At 37.2% G+C, this 22,196-nt stretch overlaps 1 protein-coding gene across 1 annotated transcript; it reads right to left on the bottom strand.

Annotated features, from left to right (window-relative positions):
- Positions 1-12,305: 12,305 nt before the first annotated feature.
- On the bottom strand, positions 12,306-13,384 carry LOC131774920 (histamine H2 receptor-like). Its single transcript, XM_059091014.2, has one exon. The coding sequence runs from the start codon at positions 13,382-13,384 to the stop codon at positions 12,326-12,328; it is 1,059 nt and encodes a 352-aa protein (XP_058946997.2). The 3' UTR covers positions 12,306-12,325.
- Positions 13,385-22,196: the final 8,812 nt, after the last annotated feature.

Here is a 22,196-nt window from a genome sequence, read left to right as displayed (position 1 = left end):
GATTAATTATGATGAACAACGAGGGTTGATGAAAACACTGAAAGAGAGCAAAAGTATAAAAATGAAACAATGTTAACGGAGGGTAGATGATTTCGCATCATGTGAATAAAAAGGGAATCAGATTGTCTGGAGTGCAAATAAACGCATATCATTACATTACTCAGATTGAGAAAAAACCGGTAGAAGTCCATGAAAATTTGGGTAGGCGAGATCAATGTGATCAATTCATGATTTAACTCAAAATAGCGATTGCTGCGTTTACTGTGAAGCCCTTTTTCGAATGCTGAATACAACAGTACTTTGGTTTTAAAAGATTTTTAACTATTTCAGTCCTTTCTTTTATGATCAAATATGAAAACGATCATGTAAATGTGTATCAAAAAGGCTTTGTTCTTTTTCTCGTACTTCTCATCTGTATTTCTCTTTCTTTGTTCTGTTGGTTTCGTTTTGTTTTTCCAGCGGCAAAATAAATATTTCCCTGAGCAAATGACAGAGTTGTTTTTACAGCACACCTTTGGAACTGATCGGTGAAACAATCCTTTTCTTATGAAAATGAGAACTGTCGCTAGTTCCGAGAAAATATAGCTCTATCAATGTGTTCGGTTCTAAGTACAAGCTCTGGCGAATAACAACTCATTGGATGTTTCCTCGTGTCAGTACCGCTACATCTACTTCATGGCGCTGAAATTCAAATCATTAATGTTTCTTTATTTTATCTCAAATCACTCTTCCCATCTTGACTTTAGTTTTCTTTAAAAACAAAGCACGAAATCGGCATTCAGTGGCAATGAAAGTTGGTTTTGAAGAGAATATTAATTTTTTGGTACTTCTTTCACCAGCTTAGAATAAAGAGAAAATTCTGGGTTCCCATGATGGATCAAAACTCAGATGCTCCACTACTGAGCTTCAAAAAACTCTATGTCGTGCGAGGTTATTGCTGCGTTCATGAATGACTTGGCGTCCCAGCTCATACTTTAAGGATCAGTGCTCTTAAAATCTTTTTGTGGCTATATGGAGTAGGAAAAATTGCAAATTTTGAGCTCAGTAAAAAAGTAAAGGCTTCGATGAAAAGTTTCCGGTTATACAGAATTAGTTTTATATCCGGATTTACAAGGCAAGGATGATAAAGCAAAGATTGAAGAAATATGCAGCGGTTGGACCACCAACTGTGCGTTTTGATTGTATGCATTCTTAACTCGAGAATTTTAATTTAACTTTCATTGTTAATGCTATTTGGGTGGGGTCTTGGGTGAGTGACTCCTTTAACCTCCAATGTCGTTGCTCTGAGGTATTTTGTGATACCTCTTGCAAAGATGTCTTACTTACTCACGAGATTCTGGGCCCTGGTTCATACCGTCCATAGCTTTCGAATAGCTTTCCTTAGTTACATTCTAATTCATTCATGTGACTTCTTTGAAAGAGGCGTGTGCTAGAGATAACGACGAAACACATCCCTGGTCATTTCAAAACCTATTACGTACGTTATTACAAAATGCCGCAACCGTTATTACAAAACCTATCGGTTACTATAAAATGTTTTGTTCTATGCAAAATTTTAATAAACTTCGGATATACCGCGCGTTGTTATTACCTGTTTATTGGGCTTTTTGGTTGTACGCATTACATGCTTCGCATTGCTGCCAATACGGATCAACCGTTCTTTTCATTTTGTAGTTAAAATATCCTTTAAACGTCAATGATGAATGCACCTTTTCGTTCTCTGACTCAAACTCTAAATCGAGATAAAACTGCATCAATGCAGGTATCATCTACATATTTGGCGCGGATCCATACTTCAAAGAGAATAACTTAGGAGGGCTTTTGAGTTTCAATTTTTGGCCAGACCGGAGTGACCCTTACAAAACCTCTTCGGTGTCAGTATCCAAGAACTCCTAAAGTGTTGCCTATGCAAGACAATTGCAGGTGTTTCAAACCTCTCAATATAATTATGTGATACACATATAAACTCTCACCTCTCCTGTCCTACCTATTTCAAGTTCCACACCGCGGAAGAAACAAGCTGAATCATTTATGGGCAAAAACAAGGAAAACTATTTTTGACTGTCTTCGTGTTTAGCGGATATGTGAAGAATACATACCATATTAATAGAACTGTAAAACTCTTTATTCAAACAAATACAGAACTATTTACCTAATTTGGCTATGAGGTGTTCTAATTTGTTTCTAAATTGATCAATTCCAAGAGATATGCATAATAAAATACATGAAATATACAATTTTCAATTATTTTCATTCTGTTGTTCGGTAGAATAAATGTTCGCAGAGCAGAAGCACAAGGCAGAGGTTTTCACCAAGATATACCACTTAAAACAATTAATTCAGGTCAATCAGAGATTAAAATCTGTCTAATGTGAGTGGAAACCGTAGCTAGTTTTGACCAAATACAGCTTCGCCACTTTATTTTATACTGATGGCAAACTAAGCTGAATAACTATTATTGAATTATCGGTTTTGGATATTACATTTCTGGTTTTCTGATCGGTTCAGCCAATTCCGGTTCATCGGTATCAGCCAATAGGCCGAACCAAGTTATATGGAAACTTATCCCCCAGGCGTTGTTGTGTCGATGAAAGCGTTGCGTGAAAATTTAACATAATATACATATATATATATATTTGGCCAAGCCTAAAAGCGGAGCCTTTTTAATTTATTTTCCAGCCCCTCCCTATAATAAAAAATGCAATAAAACTCTTCAGCACTAACTGTCGATGATTTTCTTCAAGGGGATTTAGGGACCAAGATTGATAGCGATCAAAACGCATGCGGTATTTTCGAGTAGCTAAGGACCTTCATTACTGTTCCTGATGTTTTGCGCATACTTTCGAAGATAAGGAATGTTTTCTTCTTCGGATGAAGTTTATGATGTCAGCATCAGTTGAAACTACTTTCAATTGAGCATGACTGATAATTTCTGTTTGGGAAAATGAGCCAAAATTGAAAGAAACGACGGTAAACTACTTCACGTTAAGACATCGCCGGTCGATTGAGGAGTGTGCAGGACCACCTTTTTCTGTAATTAAACTCGGTAACCCCTGTCGTAACTGCGTATAATAAAGGTGTCTTTAAGAACGTCCGTGATCTTTGCTACTTAAATACCAAATCTCTCTTAAAAGCTAATGTCAGCATGCATCAAACAAACAGCGGCAAGTCACCCAAATTTGTTTTCACGCCTACTTTTATATTTTGTAGCCCAATATGTTCTAATAATTGTGGTGTAGTTTTTTTGTAAAAAATTATTTGAGTTTTCGAGAAATAATTTTTTTCGTTCGACCGCTCAAATATGCAAATTTTCACCCTGAAATTACCCGAGTTGTGTGACCTCATGTAACGAATGTACAAGACCTACGGTAATTCTCTGAAAATAATCCTTTGTTTTATCATCTGGACTTAATCCCCTGTCGTTATTGAAGCTGGAAAAGAAATATTTATTTTTTGGTGAATATTTTTGTCCGAGATACTTTTCCTATGTCGAAAAGTAGCATCAAAACAAAGACAGTTTTAACAATGACCGATATGACAAAATTTACTGAGCTTCAGGCTTTTATAAGACAAAAGGATGGTTATAAAGTTTGTAAAAATTCCCTGGTGTATTTGTGTTGTTCTATCTTGAAACGAACTCAAAGTCCGGCAAAACTTACTTGATAGCGACTATGAAATATACATGGTTCGCCTACTTGTCGCCGCCGTTAACTGGCATAAATCACTACAGTTTGCAAAAAACCTAACATAACACTCTTACCTTGTTTATTTTTTAAGGCCCAGGTCGCACTACTGCCCAAACCAAAAATTAGGCAGCCAAAAAATTTTCGAAAAGTTGAAACCGCAACCGGAAGAGCCGATAAATGTGACACAATTTTTGAGTCGCACTACCGAAATACACAAATATGTCAAAATAAACACAGTTGATCAGATTTCATTTCTGGCGCGTATTGTGCGGTAATAAACATAAACCCAAATCGGGCATTTTGGTTTGCTTTTGCCCTTCTACTTCTACAAATTATCGACATGCAACATCTGCAAATGTTTCCCTTTTCATCCTGTATCAGAGATGTACGTAGAATTCGTGTTGCGCCTTACACATGGACCATTTCTCGCCCAGCCGAATTATGGTTTGGTATTCATTACTTGAGCCCTTTGCTCTTCTTGCGGCCATTTGTCGTATTGTTCTTTTTTTCTTTTTGTGGCAAACCTTCAGCTGACCTGAAGCTCCCTTACCACACTTGCTGGACTATCGGACTGATTAAGCAAAATTCCGCTTAGTCCCGCTTGATCTAAGCTCGGTCCAGCCAATGTATGGTGATGAACTGAAATAACGAACATTTTGGCTTGGAAATCCCGGCGCATAACAAAAAGGAAAACGTCCATCCATGCTAAAAGTTGGCAGGTGAATATCAAAAATTCCCGCCGATTGAATAGTTTAACTGCAGGTCATATGACTAGCGTTGACAGTTCCAGAAGGGGTGTCTTTTGTTTTTTTTTTTATCTTTCTCAAAATCTGCCTGTCCCACCCATACACTTCAGTGTCTTTGAAGTTTCTGCGGACTTTCCGAAATTTTAGAAATTTGTGAAACACCGGTCGCATAAGGAAACTCGCTGTGATAATAGACATTAATCCTTTTTTGACGGATTATTGATCAAAACTTCCCTAGTGCGACCCGGGCCTTAGCTAACTGATCTGTTTTATAAGCATCTCATCTTACATGCAAACATTTGCTGTTTAGTTAAATCGTTCGCTGGTGGAACTTGTGGGTTTAGTTATCGAGAAGACCGAGTCGTTCCCTTGCGTGATTGTTAAAAAGACATTTGAAGTCACTTGCGGAGTTGCAAGTCTTCAGATCAAGAAAATGCCGTTGTCCGAACGGATTTGGAGCCTCGGTCCAAATCCGCTAACGGATATGGACCCCCCCGGTCCAAATCCGCTAACGGCCCAATGACCCATAATGAAAAGATGGGCTTCTGTAAAGAGTTTTTGGTCTATTTCTTCATTTGATTTTCTGAGTTCAGCAGTGCATGGTTATTTTGATTCCGTTCTTAATATTTGTAAAATTCTCTCAAATTTGGATTAGTTGCGTTCTTCATGAGGCAGTAGGTAGTCCATCCCGTATAAACGATGTAAAGAAACGGACAACAGTTTCTTGGTGTACATTTATTAGGCCTCAACTAATGAAGGCTAATTCTCTAAGATTAAAATGTTAAAAAAACCTCAAAAGAAATAGAATTCAAAATGCTTTCGTCTAACCTGATGGCATTGTCGTAAGAGGTGCTGGAGCTGTTGTGGGGGTTGGAGGTGGAGTTCTATTTTCCAAAGTTTTAACTCTCTCCAACAGCTCTTCAATCACGGAGCAGGCTACCAAAGGACGGAAAAAACTTTTAAAAACGTCTCAGAGTTAATGTACGAAGTTTTCTTCCTCAACTTTACCCAAACAGCTTAAAAGTGCACAGAGAACATTACATGACCGCCCATGGATACAATTTTTTATCTACTAGTGTTGATACTATCTTTCACGAGTGAGCTTCTCTCACGGGGGACGCGTAAAGATAGACTCGAATCTAGAAGGAAGACATTTACTGTTCTGTTTATTATAAAAATACAATTTTTATCAAAATCAAAGACAAATTTAAAGCACAAATTAAGAGCAAAGAACGCATATAATGTATGCATGTAAACCACACCGGTTACGAAGCTACTTCAACCTCCGACATAAAAATGCAATTTGTAGGTTCTTATCCCAAGAATGTTGCCTCTCTTAGGAAAAGTTGAACTAAACCTTAGCATTGTTCGTCAATTAAAAAAAAACCCTTCGTGGAAACAAGACAATTGTTTAGATAAACTACGTTTCCATGCAAGACGACATTTTTATCTTTACTTATGGACGTGAATACATAAAAGTACGCTCACTGAAAGTACGTTGGCGCCAGTTATCTTTTGAAAAAAGGAGATATTTTTGTATCTTATCAATATCTACATGATAAAGTACTCTGTGATAGGTATTTCATCACCATCACATTGAATATGATAGATCAAGATTTGTTAGTATTATAAACATTCTACAACTTTCTACAAGTTTTAAATGTTAAGTTGGCACTCTTCCAATGCTTTTACCCTGGCTTTCAGCTGTTTCATTTTCTTTCCTCCACCCACGACAGGTTTGTTTAATTCCTTCTCTTAAAATGAATACAAGCAGCGAGGCAACAAAAGTAAATCTCATTTTGGACTGGACTTAAATCTGTGGAGTAGATACAGTAAGTCACAAGAACATTTTTATTCCCATGTCAGCTTCTCTCCTGACTTATTTTCTTTCACATCCTTTCTCGTTGAGGAAAAGAAGAGAAAAAAAAGCAACGAAAACATTTATGGGTACGTAATGACACATTTGGTATTTGCTCCAAAAAAGTTCTCTCATCATCTACCAAAGTTCTGAATTGATAAGGTTCGCACCTCATATACTAAAATCATTTTATTTTTTTGCTCGCTTAAGTTTCCTTCAAAAGCATTTTTCATTACAATTCGAATATGAATTCGCAGAGTATAAACAAGGTAAAGGAGCGATGCTTACGGAAGCAGCGGAAACAATGTGAATTCGCAGCTTGCCAGTAAAAATAAGATCGTCTCCAAGTAAACAAAAATTTATGATGACTTTTGCTTGAGCTTTCTTAAGATTGCAACTAATTTCTAATTTAAAAAAGAAACGAAATTGTTGCATCCCATTATGTTCTTGTTATGAACTGCTGAACGTTTAACCATTTGCACATCTGAATGCTCAAGCAAAGTCATTTGGTGAAACCTTCTCCGTAACATCTTACCATCTAAGAGATCTCCGTTCCTGAGAGGTGTGGTCAAAGTTCCTTAAACCTAATACGACTCTGATAGCAAAATTTGAACCAACTGCAGTTTGTGTAGATTACGTTTAGATGTGTTCTCCCACACTGAAGCACAATGAAACAGAAAACAAAGCTAGTAATAAAAGTGTTTTTATACCTAAAAGGTGTTTAATTCTACTTATCTTTACTAACTACTTCATACAACTAGAGGCTGTTTTAGTGATATTTATCTTTATAGGTAAGATATTGATCAGTGTATACCCCGAGATCCTCAGCAAACGAAACTGGTGAGATGGTTTTGCCTAACAGGGATGAGGAGGATATCCCTATCGTCTCTTTCTCCTACTTCTACTTTTACGATCTAATGGGGGTGGTGGGAAAACAACACCGCCTTTTTAGAAGTAGGGACACTCAGGTGCTAGGTCCAGAAACATAATGTTTGTTAATCCCTTTTCATGGTCACAAAATTTTTTAAGAAAAGCTACCAGAGATCGTCATCGCTGAGAATACCTTCGGTTCTCGAGATGTTTACTAGTAGTAGTTATAGATCTGAGCCCAGTTGTTCAAAGAGTGAATAACGCTATATAACGGATAAATTACTATCCAGTGGATAAATGTTAGAAAAACGTATTACGCTATCCACCAGGTAGCGATTTATCCGGTGGATAGCGTTCTCTAACCCTTGAACAACTGGGGCCTGTAGTACAAGCGGTGGAGCGTGTACTGGTTTTTGGTTTAGTCGAGCCTCAATTTTGTGTCTCTTCCTCCATACGGAATGTTGCTCTGTAGCTTGTTACCTTGTCAGAGCGGAGTTAGGAAACAAAGATATTGCAAGTTATTATTATCGCTAATATAATTATTATTGTTGAAATTTGGAATCAACAAACATTCTATGTCATTGCAAGCCTACTGACATTTTTACACGCCAAATTTTTTTTTCAGCTGAGGATTTGAATATTCAAAGAGCTCACACGCTCGATTTCTTAGAAAATGCCTCAAGCTTCTAGCCCTTAAAAACTCTCCCATCTATCAAATGTTAATCGATGCCACTTTTCCTTTGTGAAATATCTGGGTAAAAGTGAGATACAAAGTTTCGTTGTTCTCGCGAAAAAATTTCCACAAGACTAGTAAACTTACTCTCTTATTGTCACCAGGGTTGGTTTCGTTTTCATTGTAGCTAGGTGAGTGAGATATCAGCAAAATATTTGAAGGCTAAATGGTTCCCGTGCAGGTTCTCATTGTTTGCGTCAAATCTTTTTGGGCTTACAGAGTTCAGTTGATGCAGGAAACGTCAATTGCTTTGAACACTCTTTTGAACTCTGGATTGCCATCGCTTGACTCTTTTTTCGGAAATTATTACAGTAATTGGTTTCAACCCGGGAGTAACATGTAATAGTGTAGTCTGATCGTCCGGGTGTGTGCATTCCTGAGAAGGACTGTTGTTGGTAGTAGTGACTAACGTTTCGACAACCTTGGCCAAAGTCATCATCAGAGTCAATTGAATAGTTGTTGTCAGTCGAACGTTCTAAGTCCGGTTTGTGAAAACCGATTGGTCAGTTTTCCGTCAATGTTAATGGCTATGAGACTCTACTGGTGTTGGTCGGTCGTGATTCGTCGGTCTCAATCCGTCGGTAAAGTTGGGTCGCTCACTGTTCGGTTCGTTTGTTAAGAAATTATTAATCTTCGTTCTTAGATCTTGCTCGTTCGATTTCTCTTGGGAATAAGGGTAGCTTCATTCTTGGAATACAAGATACAATGTCAGCTTTGGTAGGATTTTGTTCGCTCAAGCCGATGTACCGTTTGTTTTGGCCAAAAACAAACAAACAAACAAAAAAAGGAAAAAAATTGCAAAAAGGGGATAAGTTTCTAAAGAAACTGTGGTGCTGCGTCACTGGGGAAGCATATCAAGAAAATTTGGTTATTATCAACTGAATTTATTATGAAAATTAGCCACCGTGAAGAGTTTCAAAGCTGAGGTTTCGAGCGTGAGCCCTTCGTCATTAGCTCTGACTTAGAGCTAACACTCGAAACGTCAGCTTTGAAACTCTTTACGGTGGCCAATGCACAATATCAACTCAGTTGAAACCCACAAGAATAAGGGAGAAATTGTAAAATTGAGATTTTCAACTATTTTGAAACGTTCTTTTACCTAAATATTGGCAAGGAGCTTCCATACGGAAAATTTATGCCCCCTGCACCCTCTTTAGAATCCTGGCTGGCCCAGGAATGGGAAAATTTCAGTAGGAGATATATGAAGGGGTCAATCCACTCTTTACTTTCTTGAAAGAATCCAACCTAGTATAGGTTTGTTCGAGAGTAACGACACGCGACCGTATTATCAACTGGAGTTAACTTGCATGCATGCCCTTGAGCATTGCAAAACAATAAGTGGGGTAAGTTTCTCAAGAAAATGTGGTACTTTATTTGAATCGATTCAAGATTTGAATTTAGATAAAAAATCCGTTGGAATTAAATATAAATTGATTTTCTCTTTGTCAAAAGGCCTTCAGATCAAGTGAAAGATCCTTTGTAGTTTGAGAAAACACATTACTTGTCATCGGACTAACGCTGTTTCTGAATTAAAGTTTGAACGCCAATTTTTTTAGCGATATTTTTCACTGCCATTTTTTCACCTGTAAGACCACCTTTACGCTCTAGGAGAACATGAATATTCCAATGAACAAAAAAAAGAAGGGTTAAAAACAGGGTCCATGTCTCGAAATTATGCGATAAACACGGTGTCCTGAATTAAGGCTTGAAAAGTGGTTGCTATTTCCCTGCTAGAAAGACATGTAAGGATCGGAGCTTATCGTGTGCGGATCATCTGCATCCAAAACCATAAACATCTGAGATAATTTAACTTTGAAATGTGCAAATACGTGTTATCCTTTATGACATATAAAGAATGCTCTCGATTTTCGCCTCAGGAATTAAAAAGTGATGAATTTCAAGTTGTAGACGATCGAATCAAGGACTTCTCACTTCGTGAGTAAGAAGCATTTACTTGTGAGCCAAGTGAAACAACCGAGTGATAAGTGTCTCAATTGGGTTAACTATTTGCCGTGAAAAGGTCAAAAACCTTTTTAACCGTTATTCGTAACGAAAGGTAACCGTAATGTTTCCTTTCTGGAATGTGTAAGTTTGTCTGATTTGGAGTTAACCACGGCTAGTCGTAAAATGGCCAATTTTTTTTCGTGAGCCGTAAAAGCCATCACCCACTGAGATCCTCTGATATTTCTGGAGTAATTACTCTATACGTCATCACAAACTATGGTTAAATTAGATTAAAATCAGACATTTGCAAACTCAGAAAGAAAAGTCTTGTTTTGCCAAAAACAATGGTCTAATTCGGTTATCACATGATATACATGCGATATTGATCAAGTGCGAGGTTGACATGGCTGAATATTGGCTGTAATGGTTTTTTGCATTTTGCCAAAAATTGAAAAGGCCAAAAACTGAAACTTGGCGCGACACGCCTTTTTGGCTATGAACCATCTCATGTTCAACGCACACTCTTCGAATAACTGTCAAATATAATGCTCAACCTTATCCAATAATTGCGTGTTATCAGCATCATCAATTATATTAATTTTATTGATACTACCATTTTACCTATTATTATGATTAAGTCATTAGAAAGGAAAATTAAACAACAGAAAGTGCTTTTTAAACAACTTTGCAGTTCTCTGTGTTAATCATTCCTACAATAAATTCGGTATGCTTTACAAAGGTCCAATTATCCAATACATATAAAGCATGCTACGTAAACTGGTTATAAGTAATTCATACAAATCTCATACAGCTCTGGTATCCCGACTAACTGTCCAGGTACTTTGCTTTCGTTTCAGTAAGATTATTCAAGAATAAATATATATTTTTAGACGTATTTGTGTGTAGTATCGCTAAGTAATTTCACGAGTTGTGCTTTTTTTTTTACTATTCCGCAGGGCGAGTCAAAATACAAAAAACGACTAAAATACTCAGTGATACTGCGCACCAAAACGTGTCATAAGATATTTATTATCCAACTGCTTTAATTTTTATGCAATTCTTATAAGGCGGGAAAAGCGAAACAAACAAAGGAGCGGTTTGTGACAGGTCTTGCCTAATGCTCGCGTCGGATTGGCCCATGAGACGTCAACTTGTCACGTAGGGTTTCAAAACGATTCAAAGTTGAATTTTATTTTCGATCGTTGTTCTCAACTCGTGCACATTTGAAAGTACTGCAAGAAGAAAAGTGTTCGTTTATCGATGAAAAGTGATGAATAATTTACCACAAGTAACAAAGCTTTGAATCTACCAGGAGACAAACTCTCAAAGACATGTATGAGCTCTAAGCCTACAAAAAGAGAATTTCCAAAACTACATCTCATTTTTATCGTCCGACTCAATCACATGCCGACGACGCTTCGCAACAATCACTGCCTTTACTTGAGGAGCTGAGGGCTATGAACCAAGAAAAATGGTACAGCTGTTAAATACGGCACCAGAGAAGGCAAGTCTACCAAACTTATCAAACAGTTTTTTTTTTTAAACAGTACAAAATAACTAATTGTCCAAGTAACCGTATAATATCGCGGAATATTTGTAATCTAATCGCGCGTTATATGTACTCTACTTTATGCAGTTGGAAAATAAAATTATTAGTTGCACACTACTCATCATAAAAAAAGGAGCAAAAAAAAGGTGAATTGGAAAGACCGTATTTTTCCGCTCCTTTTGTAAACAGTGGAAAAATTTACCACTCACCGCGTATTAGGTTTCTAAAGAAAAACTTGAGCTTTGGAAAAGAATTGTGCGCTCAAAAATGCCTAAAACTCGACGCCGCTATTTTTAAAAAAATTGGCCGAAAAAGAAAAACCAAAACGTCAGCTCACACATATACCCTGCTCTAGTTATCGTCAAAAACCATTCTTTGTATTGAGTTTCCATTTCCTAATTATTCAAACAAATCGCTAAGAGACGGGAAAATGCAGGGTCGGACTCATTTCCTCACAGTAAAGGGGGTAAGTTGTTAAACACGATTCAAAATGGCGCTGTCAATCGTCAAATTCTTTACCACCCATGAAAACAGTTCAAAACTTACCAGCATAAGAATACCTTTTTTAAATCTAATTTCAAACGATTACTATAACTTTTCACAAAACATGTAAAAGACTAAAATTAGCGAACCTATACCTATTAATAAAATGCTTTTGAGTTGTGGTGCAATACTTCATTAAATTCTGTATCACTTAAAGAAAATAATAATATACCAAACAAAAAAAGTAATGTTAAAAGAATGCTCTATCACTGGTAAATAAATTGTACGTGCTTTTGAGGTGCTACACCGGTCCTATTTTTGCAATGTGATTGGTTTAATGAGCTAAACTTAATCAAATACCCGCGGAGTGTTCAGCCCAACTTATCTATGACTTTGTGCTGTTTTCTTAGGCAAAAAAAAACCTTTCCCAGTGGAGTGTCCATCACCTGCAAGCAGTTAAACACGGCTTGTAAGAAATGTCTCTTCCCCAAAGGTCACGTTGCTATTGGGAATCATTCTCGGTTCTTGTCCTTCTCCTTCGAGCGTCGTTAACCTTCTGCTGTTGACGCTTGATCTGGATCTTAGTCGGCTCGTGAGACTAAGAGACCCTGTTTGACTTTTTTGAGAAGTAGAACTGACCTTTCCCTTGTTTTGCAACAGATTTTGAAAAGCGGACCAGAAGTCGCGTTTGAAAAACGTGTAGAGAAGAGGATTGGCCAAAGATGTGATATATCGAATGACGATAACAGCTTCAAAGACACTAAACAGAACTTTTAGTCTTATATTGACTAATAGCATGACGATAAAATAAGGGAACCAACAGCAGGCAAATATGGACGCCATGGCTGCGAAAACCAAGATACACTTCCTGTCACTTTTTTTTTTCTTCTGCTCCCGCGAGTTTTTATTCAGAATCAACGATGGTCGCTGCCTTTTAGTAATTGCACTGAACATGGCTATGTATGCATAAATCATAAATATGTACGGGAAAAGGAAAACCATAACAAGGCAAACTGCAGTATGAATAACGTCCCAACGTGCAGATGCTTCGGCAATATGCAAAACGACAGGAATGATGGCAAAAACAGTAGAAGTGATCCAAACGCCGAGCACAATTTTCAAAACCAAGCTCTTGGTCACCACGTGGTGTTTTAATGGACTGACAGTTGCCATGTACTTGAGCCCAGTAATAAAGAGTATGTGAAAAGCACCTGAAATAGATAGTAATGTATGCGAGGCGTAAACCCCATAATACATTTGTGGCGGAAAAATGCCAAAACTATAAACAATGAAGTATGGAATAGCGATAGCGCCAGTACTGAAGTCACAAATTGCCAAACTGAGAAGCACGTAGTTAGAAGAGGTGCGAAGTCGACGACATCGGTAAAACAAGACAAACACGAGTCCATTAGCCAGAACCATTACTATGGCAACTGGAAGAAGTTTGCTCAAGGTCTTGAGTCCAAAGCCGGAGTGTTGTTGAGGAAACTTTGAGGTTGCATTGCTGTCATTCATGATTAATTACGATGAATAGCATGGGATGACGAAAACACTGAAAGAGAACAAAAGTGTAAAAATGAAACGATGCTAACGAAAGGTATATGATTGCGCATTATGCAAGTATCGAGTGACTCAGATTATTTGGAATACAAAAACTGAGATTGAAAGAAAATTTCAGTAAATGTCGGTGGGAATTTAGTAAGTGAGATCAATAAAAGATTTCAAATTGATTTGGTAAATTGAAATATCGATATTGAGGTCAAAATGCTCATGCTTTTACGGTTTTCAGGAGGTAGAGAAACCTGCTATATTTGTCATGTTTGAAGGCTTCTATAGAGAGGCCAGCGAAAGGTGATTGATTTCTTTTGTACGATAACACCCACAAGCGATAGTTTTCTCCGGTATATTTTTCATAAGACAGCAATCTATCGCACTCGTTTACATATCTCTTTTTAAACTTCTTTGCTAGAAAAACGAAATGTAAACAAAATACGAAATAATTGATTGTCAGGGGTTTTTTAAGGGTTTGTTAATTGTTCTCACGATAAACTTCAACTTGCCTGCTAAGATGTTATACATATTTAGCAACTATGATGATTAGCACTAATAACGAGCTTAGTTTCAGTTTTAAAATCAATACCGTTTTAGACAAATTCAGAAAAAGGTTTGACCACAAAATGGCCGAGTCCAAACCTTTGAAAATTAAGGATTACTGTGTTTACATTAGCTAGGGCAAAATGAATGCATAAGAGCAAAGAAATTTGATATAAATATAAATGCTAAGAGGCTTAATTGCTAAGTTACGAATTATCTCCGTCAAATCTTTAATCGTTAAATATGAAAAACAAACATGTACATGCGTATTTAAAACAAACAGTTGCAACAGAAGTTTTTTTCTTGTTCTCGATTTCTCTTCTTTATTTCTTGTCTCTTTATTTTGTTATGGTGCATGGCGATGCGTTATTAATTATTGATTTCTCTTTGCCGTATCTCAAGTCATACTGTCAATCCTTAATTTTTTCTTCTATGAAAACAAAGCACGAAATTGGCTTTTAAATACAAATTAAAACAAACTTCGAATCAAGGAAATATATTTTTCGATCTGTCGCGAGGCTAGGAAAAACAAAAAGTTATGAGTGCTTATGGTGAATCGAACCTAAAACTATCGGCAAATTATGCGCACCGATGCTCTACCATTAAGCATCCAAAAAACACATATGAATGGTAGGCCACACTAGCTTCATATGGCAGGTGTGCCAGCTACAAGCTGTTCGAAGCTTTGTGCGTTTGTATAAAATATGAAAAAATGGTAAATTTTGAGCTCAGTAAATAAGGATACGTTTGGAATATTTGAAAATTGAAAGTTAACTTACGTTTTGCCGAGTTGTTGCCTGCTAAAGCACTTTTTGAGTTCTTGATGTCAAGGCACAAGTGGAGCTCAAATACGTCTACACACATACAATAATATACCAGTAATGATAAAGGTTCCTGTTGAAAGCTTCAATAACGTATAATCGATTTTATATCCCAATATACCGGGCAATATTTTAGAATGATAACGCGAAGACTGACTGGATGTGTAGCGAGTCACTTTCGTGGGATTGCTGCGTTTTTGGTTCTCTCTCAGTGAGTCTTCATTATTCAGTCGTCAGTGGTTCGAATCTGTCGTAAACCACCGCTGTACTCAAAGATTGTGTGTATTTTTCCCACGAGAGTTTCATTTTGACCTTCATTGTTTTAAAATCTTATTTGGATGAAGTCTTAAATGTGATACCGTGTCGTTGCTCTGCGGGATCTTGTAATAATGAAACATTTTGTAACTACCTCCCCGTTTTATATCATAATAAATTTCGAATATAACTCGCGCTATCATCGGTGTAACGAGCGCGTTATCAGGTTGCAAAACACAGAGCTAGGCTAAAGCTGTCACGTCATCTGCCGATTTGCACAATGTCTGACCATTTTCCGAATTCCTCTCTAGTTTTTTTTTTCCAAGAGGGCTGCCAAGTAGCAATGGAAGAACCAAGCAAAGGTTTGTGAACATGCCAAGCGCCTTGACAGACGTTATCATAGCTTGAGCAAAGACGAAAATCACCAAAGAGAAAAAGAAATGGACTGTCCGAGTTTTGAAAGTTTTCGCGCTCAATTAGATCAATAAGTATACGTACGGTAGTAAAACACAAATACAGCTAACATACCTATAGTAGATATAGTTTGGTGATAAACAGAAACAAAACATGAATGATGAAAAATATAGTCAAACTCATTATTATAGTATAACTGTTTAAAATTCATTAAATTACGAAGGAGTCAGAGCGACGCTGGTCATACTATGGTCGATCGTGGTTTGCTCATCACAGCAATCTCCCGTCATCGCAGTGAAACAAGCCTCAGAAGAAACATCGCCGCCCTTTATATAAACAACAAGAGCTTGCTCTGGTATCCAATGCGTCGAGTGTTGGGCCACATCATTCACAGCACCTGAGTTTTACGGCGCTGTCATCCTGAGCAATCACCATGTTCCCGAGTATTTGGCTGTCGTTCATTCCGGCATAAAACTAACGCCTTGAGCAGTTTGTTTACTAATAGTCATATGAGATAACTTGCGCGCTTTATTAGCCACAATTCGGTCGGATTTTACTTAACATTTCACTTTCGGATTCTGTATTAAGGATAAAACAACTAAAGGCAAAAATGTTGAATTCGACCAGCCTTACTATTTTAGTAAGCTAATGCAAATTGCGAACTTTGACGTCTCCTGGTATGCATATACTTTGATGGAAAAGAGTTACGAAGTATTTTCTGGTCCATAGTTCGTTCCTTCAGCTTTTAGTTGTAGTACTTTGCTTTCTTCCTGACGCTGTTGACGCTCGCGTGTTCCCGAGATAAGTCTTTCCCCCTTAATTTACATTGTAGCACTACTGTCAATGCCATAGCCTTCATTCGATCGTTGCCCAAAATAACCTTCAATGCGCCTTGAACAGCCACAGTGTAAGTTCCTCTTGTCTTCCTCATTATGGATTCCATAGTACCTTGGAATGTTTTTTTATTTTTTCAGCTGACTCCTTTATCTTCCATGGTAAGTAGATCGGATCACTTTGTCGCGCAATCACCGGTTTGAAAGTTCAAACTTACCTCCTTGAGATTTAAGGAGGCTAAAATCTATTTCGAATTCTTCCCATTTTTCACCTCCTGCAGAAATTCTCTGAGTGCCCGTGAAATTCTAGGTCACTCTGGATACGATCCGGCTTTCCATGGCTTCCGTGTAATTTGCTTAGTTCTCTGGCTAGGTGTCACCGACTCAAGACTTCTTTGACAAAGGTATTATAAGCCAGAGATAACGTCTAAACACACCGCCTCGATACTTATAACGAAATCCATAAGTTGATGAAAAATGCTGCAACCAAAATGCCTCAATACAGTTAAAACTTTAACTAGCTCCAAATATATCTTCAAATACAAAAAGAAGCAGGAGAATTTGTCTTCTGTCGAGCAGGTCTGGAAGATATTGAATTCGTTATGTCGCAAGCATGGGACAAATTAAAGACCTGGGTTCCCTAAAAGAAATCAAACCTCAAATCGAGGTCGAAATCGAAACCACACACACATAATTGTTCTTTTTCTTCTTCTTGTTCTTCTTTTTTCTACTTTCGTCCTTTTTACTTAATTACCAGCTCATGTATCAACTTGCTTCCTTTGACGGAAGCGCGAGCTAGAGATGACGAACAAACACATCTATGGTCGTTCGTTAAAAAAATAAAGATGTTAAATGATGATGAAAGATGTCATTTGACAAGAGCATGGGTCATTACAAAAGATCCCAGTACCTCGCGCCTTTACAAAGTTCGTATGTGACAAGCTTAGCATCCTGCCTCTCCGCTATCATATTCCCTGGCCGACCACTCTGTGACCATGTTGGCATTTGAAAAATGCGGTCAAAAATACAGAATCCGCTTGAAAAACTTCCAACGTATCGTGTCTTGTACATCTCAATTAAATCTCATTAGATGTTAATAAACTGAAGAACAGTGGTCATCTGCCTCTGAGAACCTTTTTAACTGAATCATTCTCGACCACAGGCTAGGTAAGAGGAAGAGAATATAGTCATCTTTTCAAGATGGAATTAAATTAAAACTACCCAAAATCCCACCTTAATGACGCTGGTTCCTCATCGTTTAGAAACTGCTTCGTCTGCTTGATCTATTTAACCCTCGATCCTTCCATATTTCCCAAGTAATCGCTACTAAAATCTAGCAAACCACTTTCTGACTGTGATCAGTGCAAAACTGGCAACCTTTTCTTTAAATTAAATACATATGCATTTACCTACGATTATAACAATTATTCAAATTAGCTTTTTAAATGATCACTATGAAGAACAAATATTTTGAAAGGGGCTTGTGAAAGAAAGCGGCTCAGTTTATCTCCCTCAGCTTTTTACGCTTTCGTTTTGTTTTCGAGTTGCTCGCCTTTTTCTTGATTGCTTACTTTTTTCTTATTTTTTCTGTTCCGAGCGGTAAAATAAATATTCGCAGAGCAAAAGGAAATTATATCTAATGATAGATCACCTTTAAATTTACTTGTTTAAATTCCAACTAAAGATATTACACCTGTCTGCTAAAATTGAAAGAAGAATCACTATTATCGTCAAAACGAAGCCTTGTCGTTCTACTTCCTTCCAAGCGCAAACTTAGCCGAATGATAATCATAAGCTGTTTCTCATATTTTGTGCCTCTACGTCTCTTTGATAATGACGAGAAAATTTGTAATATACTGAGTTTTCTGTGCCGTGTTTCAAATCAAACTGTGTACCTGGAGTTTTTAAAAGCTTCTTTACTAACATAACAAGTTATGGCTTTTAAATGTGAACACATGCTGGTGTGAATTCTTTCAAATTTGAATTTGTTTTCTTACCTTTCAGGTGCCAAACTGTGGCCTTCTAAAGTGTGTCTTTAGCTACTGATATGTTTTAGGACAATTCTAATGGAAATTAGTTATTCCCATTTTTACAACGGAAAAGACAAAGATCTTCTTTGCGAGAGATGGTAGGAGAAATAAGATCCAATTGTAAACCCGGACGATGATAGATCAGTCAAGCGATGCCGTAAATCGATAACGCACACCGTGAATTATTAGCAGCTGGCTCACTCACTGTTATTGGCTCATTTTATATCGCTGTCTTTTCCATGTCGATCCTCATTGGTAATATCCCTCAGATCAGCATTGTGTTTTTTTATTGTACGCACTCTGCCTAAGAGAATTATCCATCATTTTTATCACTACACATTTGGCTCGGATCCATTTCTTCAAAGAGAACAACCTTAATAGGCTTCCCAGTTCCAACTTCTGGCCAGAAAGAGTGACCCCTACAAAGTTTATCGATTTCAGTATCCAATAATTCTTAAAGAGAAAAGAACATATAAATAATGTTTCTGGTGTCTCTGATGACACCACCGGCTTCATGACTACCGCTTGAGGTGCGTAAAATATCTAATCGCGTGTTGCCTGCGCAAAAGGCTTGAAAATGGTTCATATATACACCTGTCCTTTCCATGTCAGATTTCTCTCCGCAGATAACTAAAACTGAGCTTTTCCCCATGAAGAAACAGACTAAAGGAACAAAAACAAAACAAAAACAAACGTGAAATTTTCTTTTGACTGCCTTCGTCTGCAGCGGATATTTGTCGGATAATATCTGTTTCCTACTCCTATTCCTCATGGGGACTTAGAATTTTTTCTTTGTCCCACGCTCGTGACAAGACGAAAAACATCTTTCTTAATATTTAATAAAATGATTCGGCTCAATTTTCGACCCTTTAATTTGTAATCTTTTTGCTTTGTCTTACTTTTTGCTCGATAAACGAAGGCTGAGTTGCTCATAACGTTAAATAACTTATATAAATTAATTCAAATCAATCAGAGGCTTAAAACCTATCGAATAGAAATGGAAATTGTCCCTAATTCTGACCAAATAAAGCTTTGCCGCTGTATTTAATTTTAAGAGCAAACTGAGCTAGATAATAAATTATACCTAAATTTCACTGACATCGACGTCGTATAGTCTTAAAAAGGTAAAAACACAAGAGAATTCACAGCCGGTTATCTTCATTTCGAAAATTTGACAATAACTTGCAAATTCTGCATCGACATTTCTACCCTCTGACTCAACCCTGAGTTTCAAAATCTCATCTATAAATTACGTTCGGGCTGCCATAACGCTGGGTTTCTTCATTCCTTTCCATACAACAACGCTTCCGAACTGATAAAAGCAATACGGCTACTTATGATCAGTTGTAAATGAATTTGGAGAGTACCCTTACCTATTAGATAACGAAGTGTAAATTTATGTGGTACTACTTACACTGTTTATGTCCGGGGATAAGTGCAGTTGAAAGCAGGAATGAACACGTCTATTCACATACCACAATCGATGATATTTTCTACAGAAGGGAACGTTTAAAGAAATTAAGAACGATTTTCATTAGAACGATAACGCAATTATTGATGAAGCAGGTTGGCTAGCTGCTATTGTTGCGGTTTAGTTCGCTATCAATGTGTCATTATTATTCAGTTGTCAAAAGCTTTCAGTAGTTATGACCACCAATTTGGCTTACGAGGCTCTGATTGTTTCATTAATGAATTGCCGAATTTACACTTTTTAGAGTTCATATAATACCGAGTTAGACCGTCGACGATAACTCCTCCTTATGGTTTTCTAAATAGGTTATTGCTCCACATCGAGACAAAAGTGCATCGATGCAGACATCATCATAGTAGGCTCAAATAATTTAACTTGTGTACGATTTTAAGTCCCAAAATTTACCTGGGGATAATGACTACCCACAGAATTTCTCAGTGTTGATATCCAGGAAATTTCAAAATAAGAAAAATATGCATTTAATATGGGATCACCTGGCCGTTACTTACGCACTGCCTTCTTTGCAAGTATTTTTCACAGGTTTCATTCTCTCCAAACTCCCCATCTGCAATTTTGCTTTACACTAAAAGCTTTCGTGCATCGTTTTAAACAACTTGAAGCGGTCCCATTTTTGGCGCATGTTTTGTCACCGGGGGAAATGCGAGAACAGCATAAATTGATCTAAAACCGCCTCCATATAAACAGAAGAAAAAAAACTTTTACTTTAAAAGAATTCCATGATATTAATCTTTAAGCTCGTCCTATTGGTTTTTATGGCCACGATATGAATACGCTTTAGCCACACCCCAGGAAATGAAATGCTTAATGCAAATCCAACCTTTGAGGAAGATATTCAATAGATTTTAACGCCCTTGAGTGATCTCAGTTTCTGCTATATTAAGCATCTCGACGAGATATCCATCACTGCGAAGATCACTTTCATATTCAAGATATCCATGAATGGTACAACATTTTTTTCCACTGTTCTTCTGTCTCTACGTAAAGTTCCCGTTTATGTAAAAAACGGGAAGTTTCGTCTTTATTCAACAAATTCAGGAGATATGCAGATTTCATGGTAAGATATCTCCCTTCACCACAACCTGATTTTATATTTTTAGATAACATTTTTAGAGCTGATTCGCAAAAATAGGCCACAAAACTTACGGCTCAACACAATTCAGAATAATGTGTTTGGACTCAACACTGCCATTGATTTTCAAATTTATTGCACCAGACGCCAGTTGCTTTCAAAGGTAGACGTCAAATTTGTCCCGATCATTCACCACTTTTCAAAAAAATATGTCTCATGATCCTACCGATAACACATATTTTTTGCCCTCTTGCATATTTTAACGAAATTAAGGTTGAAAAAATAAGATCAAATCACAAACTGTTAATACTTATTTTGTAAATATTGATGAAACACCGGAATTTCGCCTGTTTCGAAAACAATGTATGGAGGTAAAGAAAGAAAAACAATTTTTCGATGCGATCTCGTTTAAATTGAAACCTTTAAGTAACTTTCTACCGCTTCAGTTTAGATGCGGGTGATTTCTGAACTCGTTCTTCCTCAAATGGGTTTCAAATTGTCTAACCTAAGTTTAGATATGTACACAACAACACGAATAATCACACTTCTGGTGACAAATTCTTTTATGACCACTCATATCTTGATTTTCTACCTTCAAAGCCTTGGACATTTTCTCACCCACACTTTTCAAGTATTCCCTCTATTCAATAGATCTTTTTCCCTTGAAATGTCACGTTTCTTGAGCTTTTTCAACAATATGACTGTTCAGAAGAAAGGCTTTTTACTCTTAGTGGTCTTTTTCACCGTCATTTCAGTGTCTTGTCATCATTTGTTCTGCTGATTTTCGACCACCGGAGATCCTATTTGTTTACCAAATTAAGGGAATCAATCGAATATTGTCCAAAACCCGTAATGCCTCAGTGTCCTCGCTAATCAAAACTTGTATATCATATCGCTCGATTGATTTGTCTTCTCTGTTCATTTGCCACAAAAGCAGAAAAAGTCTTTTAAAAAGTTGGTCATCATCTCCACTTGATGAGACCAAATGGCGCGGCATGGCGTGGTCAGAGACAAGGTATCAACGTGTACAGTTCTAAAGTAGTTACTAAAAATTTTCCACCAGCCATCAACACTCAAACAAATCTCAAATCAGGTAAGTGCACAGCACGATCGAGGTTGATTTGAAATTACGGGTAGAATATCGAATAAAATGTCTAAATTTCTCAGACATGTTTTGCGCAAGATTTGATGTTAAACAGATCGAATTTCTATTTAAGTAACGTTCAAAGAGGATCTCTATGAGCTAAACCACTAAACTAAAAACGGGCTTAAATTCAACATCAGCTGCCGAAAAAAGCGGCTAGTAGTAGCGATAGTCA

The sequence above is a fragment of the Pocillopora verrucosa genome, chromosome 6, assembly GCF_036669915.1.
Source record: "Pocillopora verrucosa isolate sample1 chromosome 6, ASM3666991v2, whole genome shotgun sequence".
Classification (NCBI taxonomy): Eukaryota; Metazoa; Cnidaria; class Anthozoa; order Scleractinia; family Pocilloporidae; genus Pocillopora; species Pocillopora verrucosa.
Note: the sequence above shows the minus strand (reverse complement) of the source record. Positions and strands in the feature narration are given on the sequence as shown.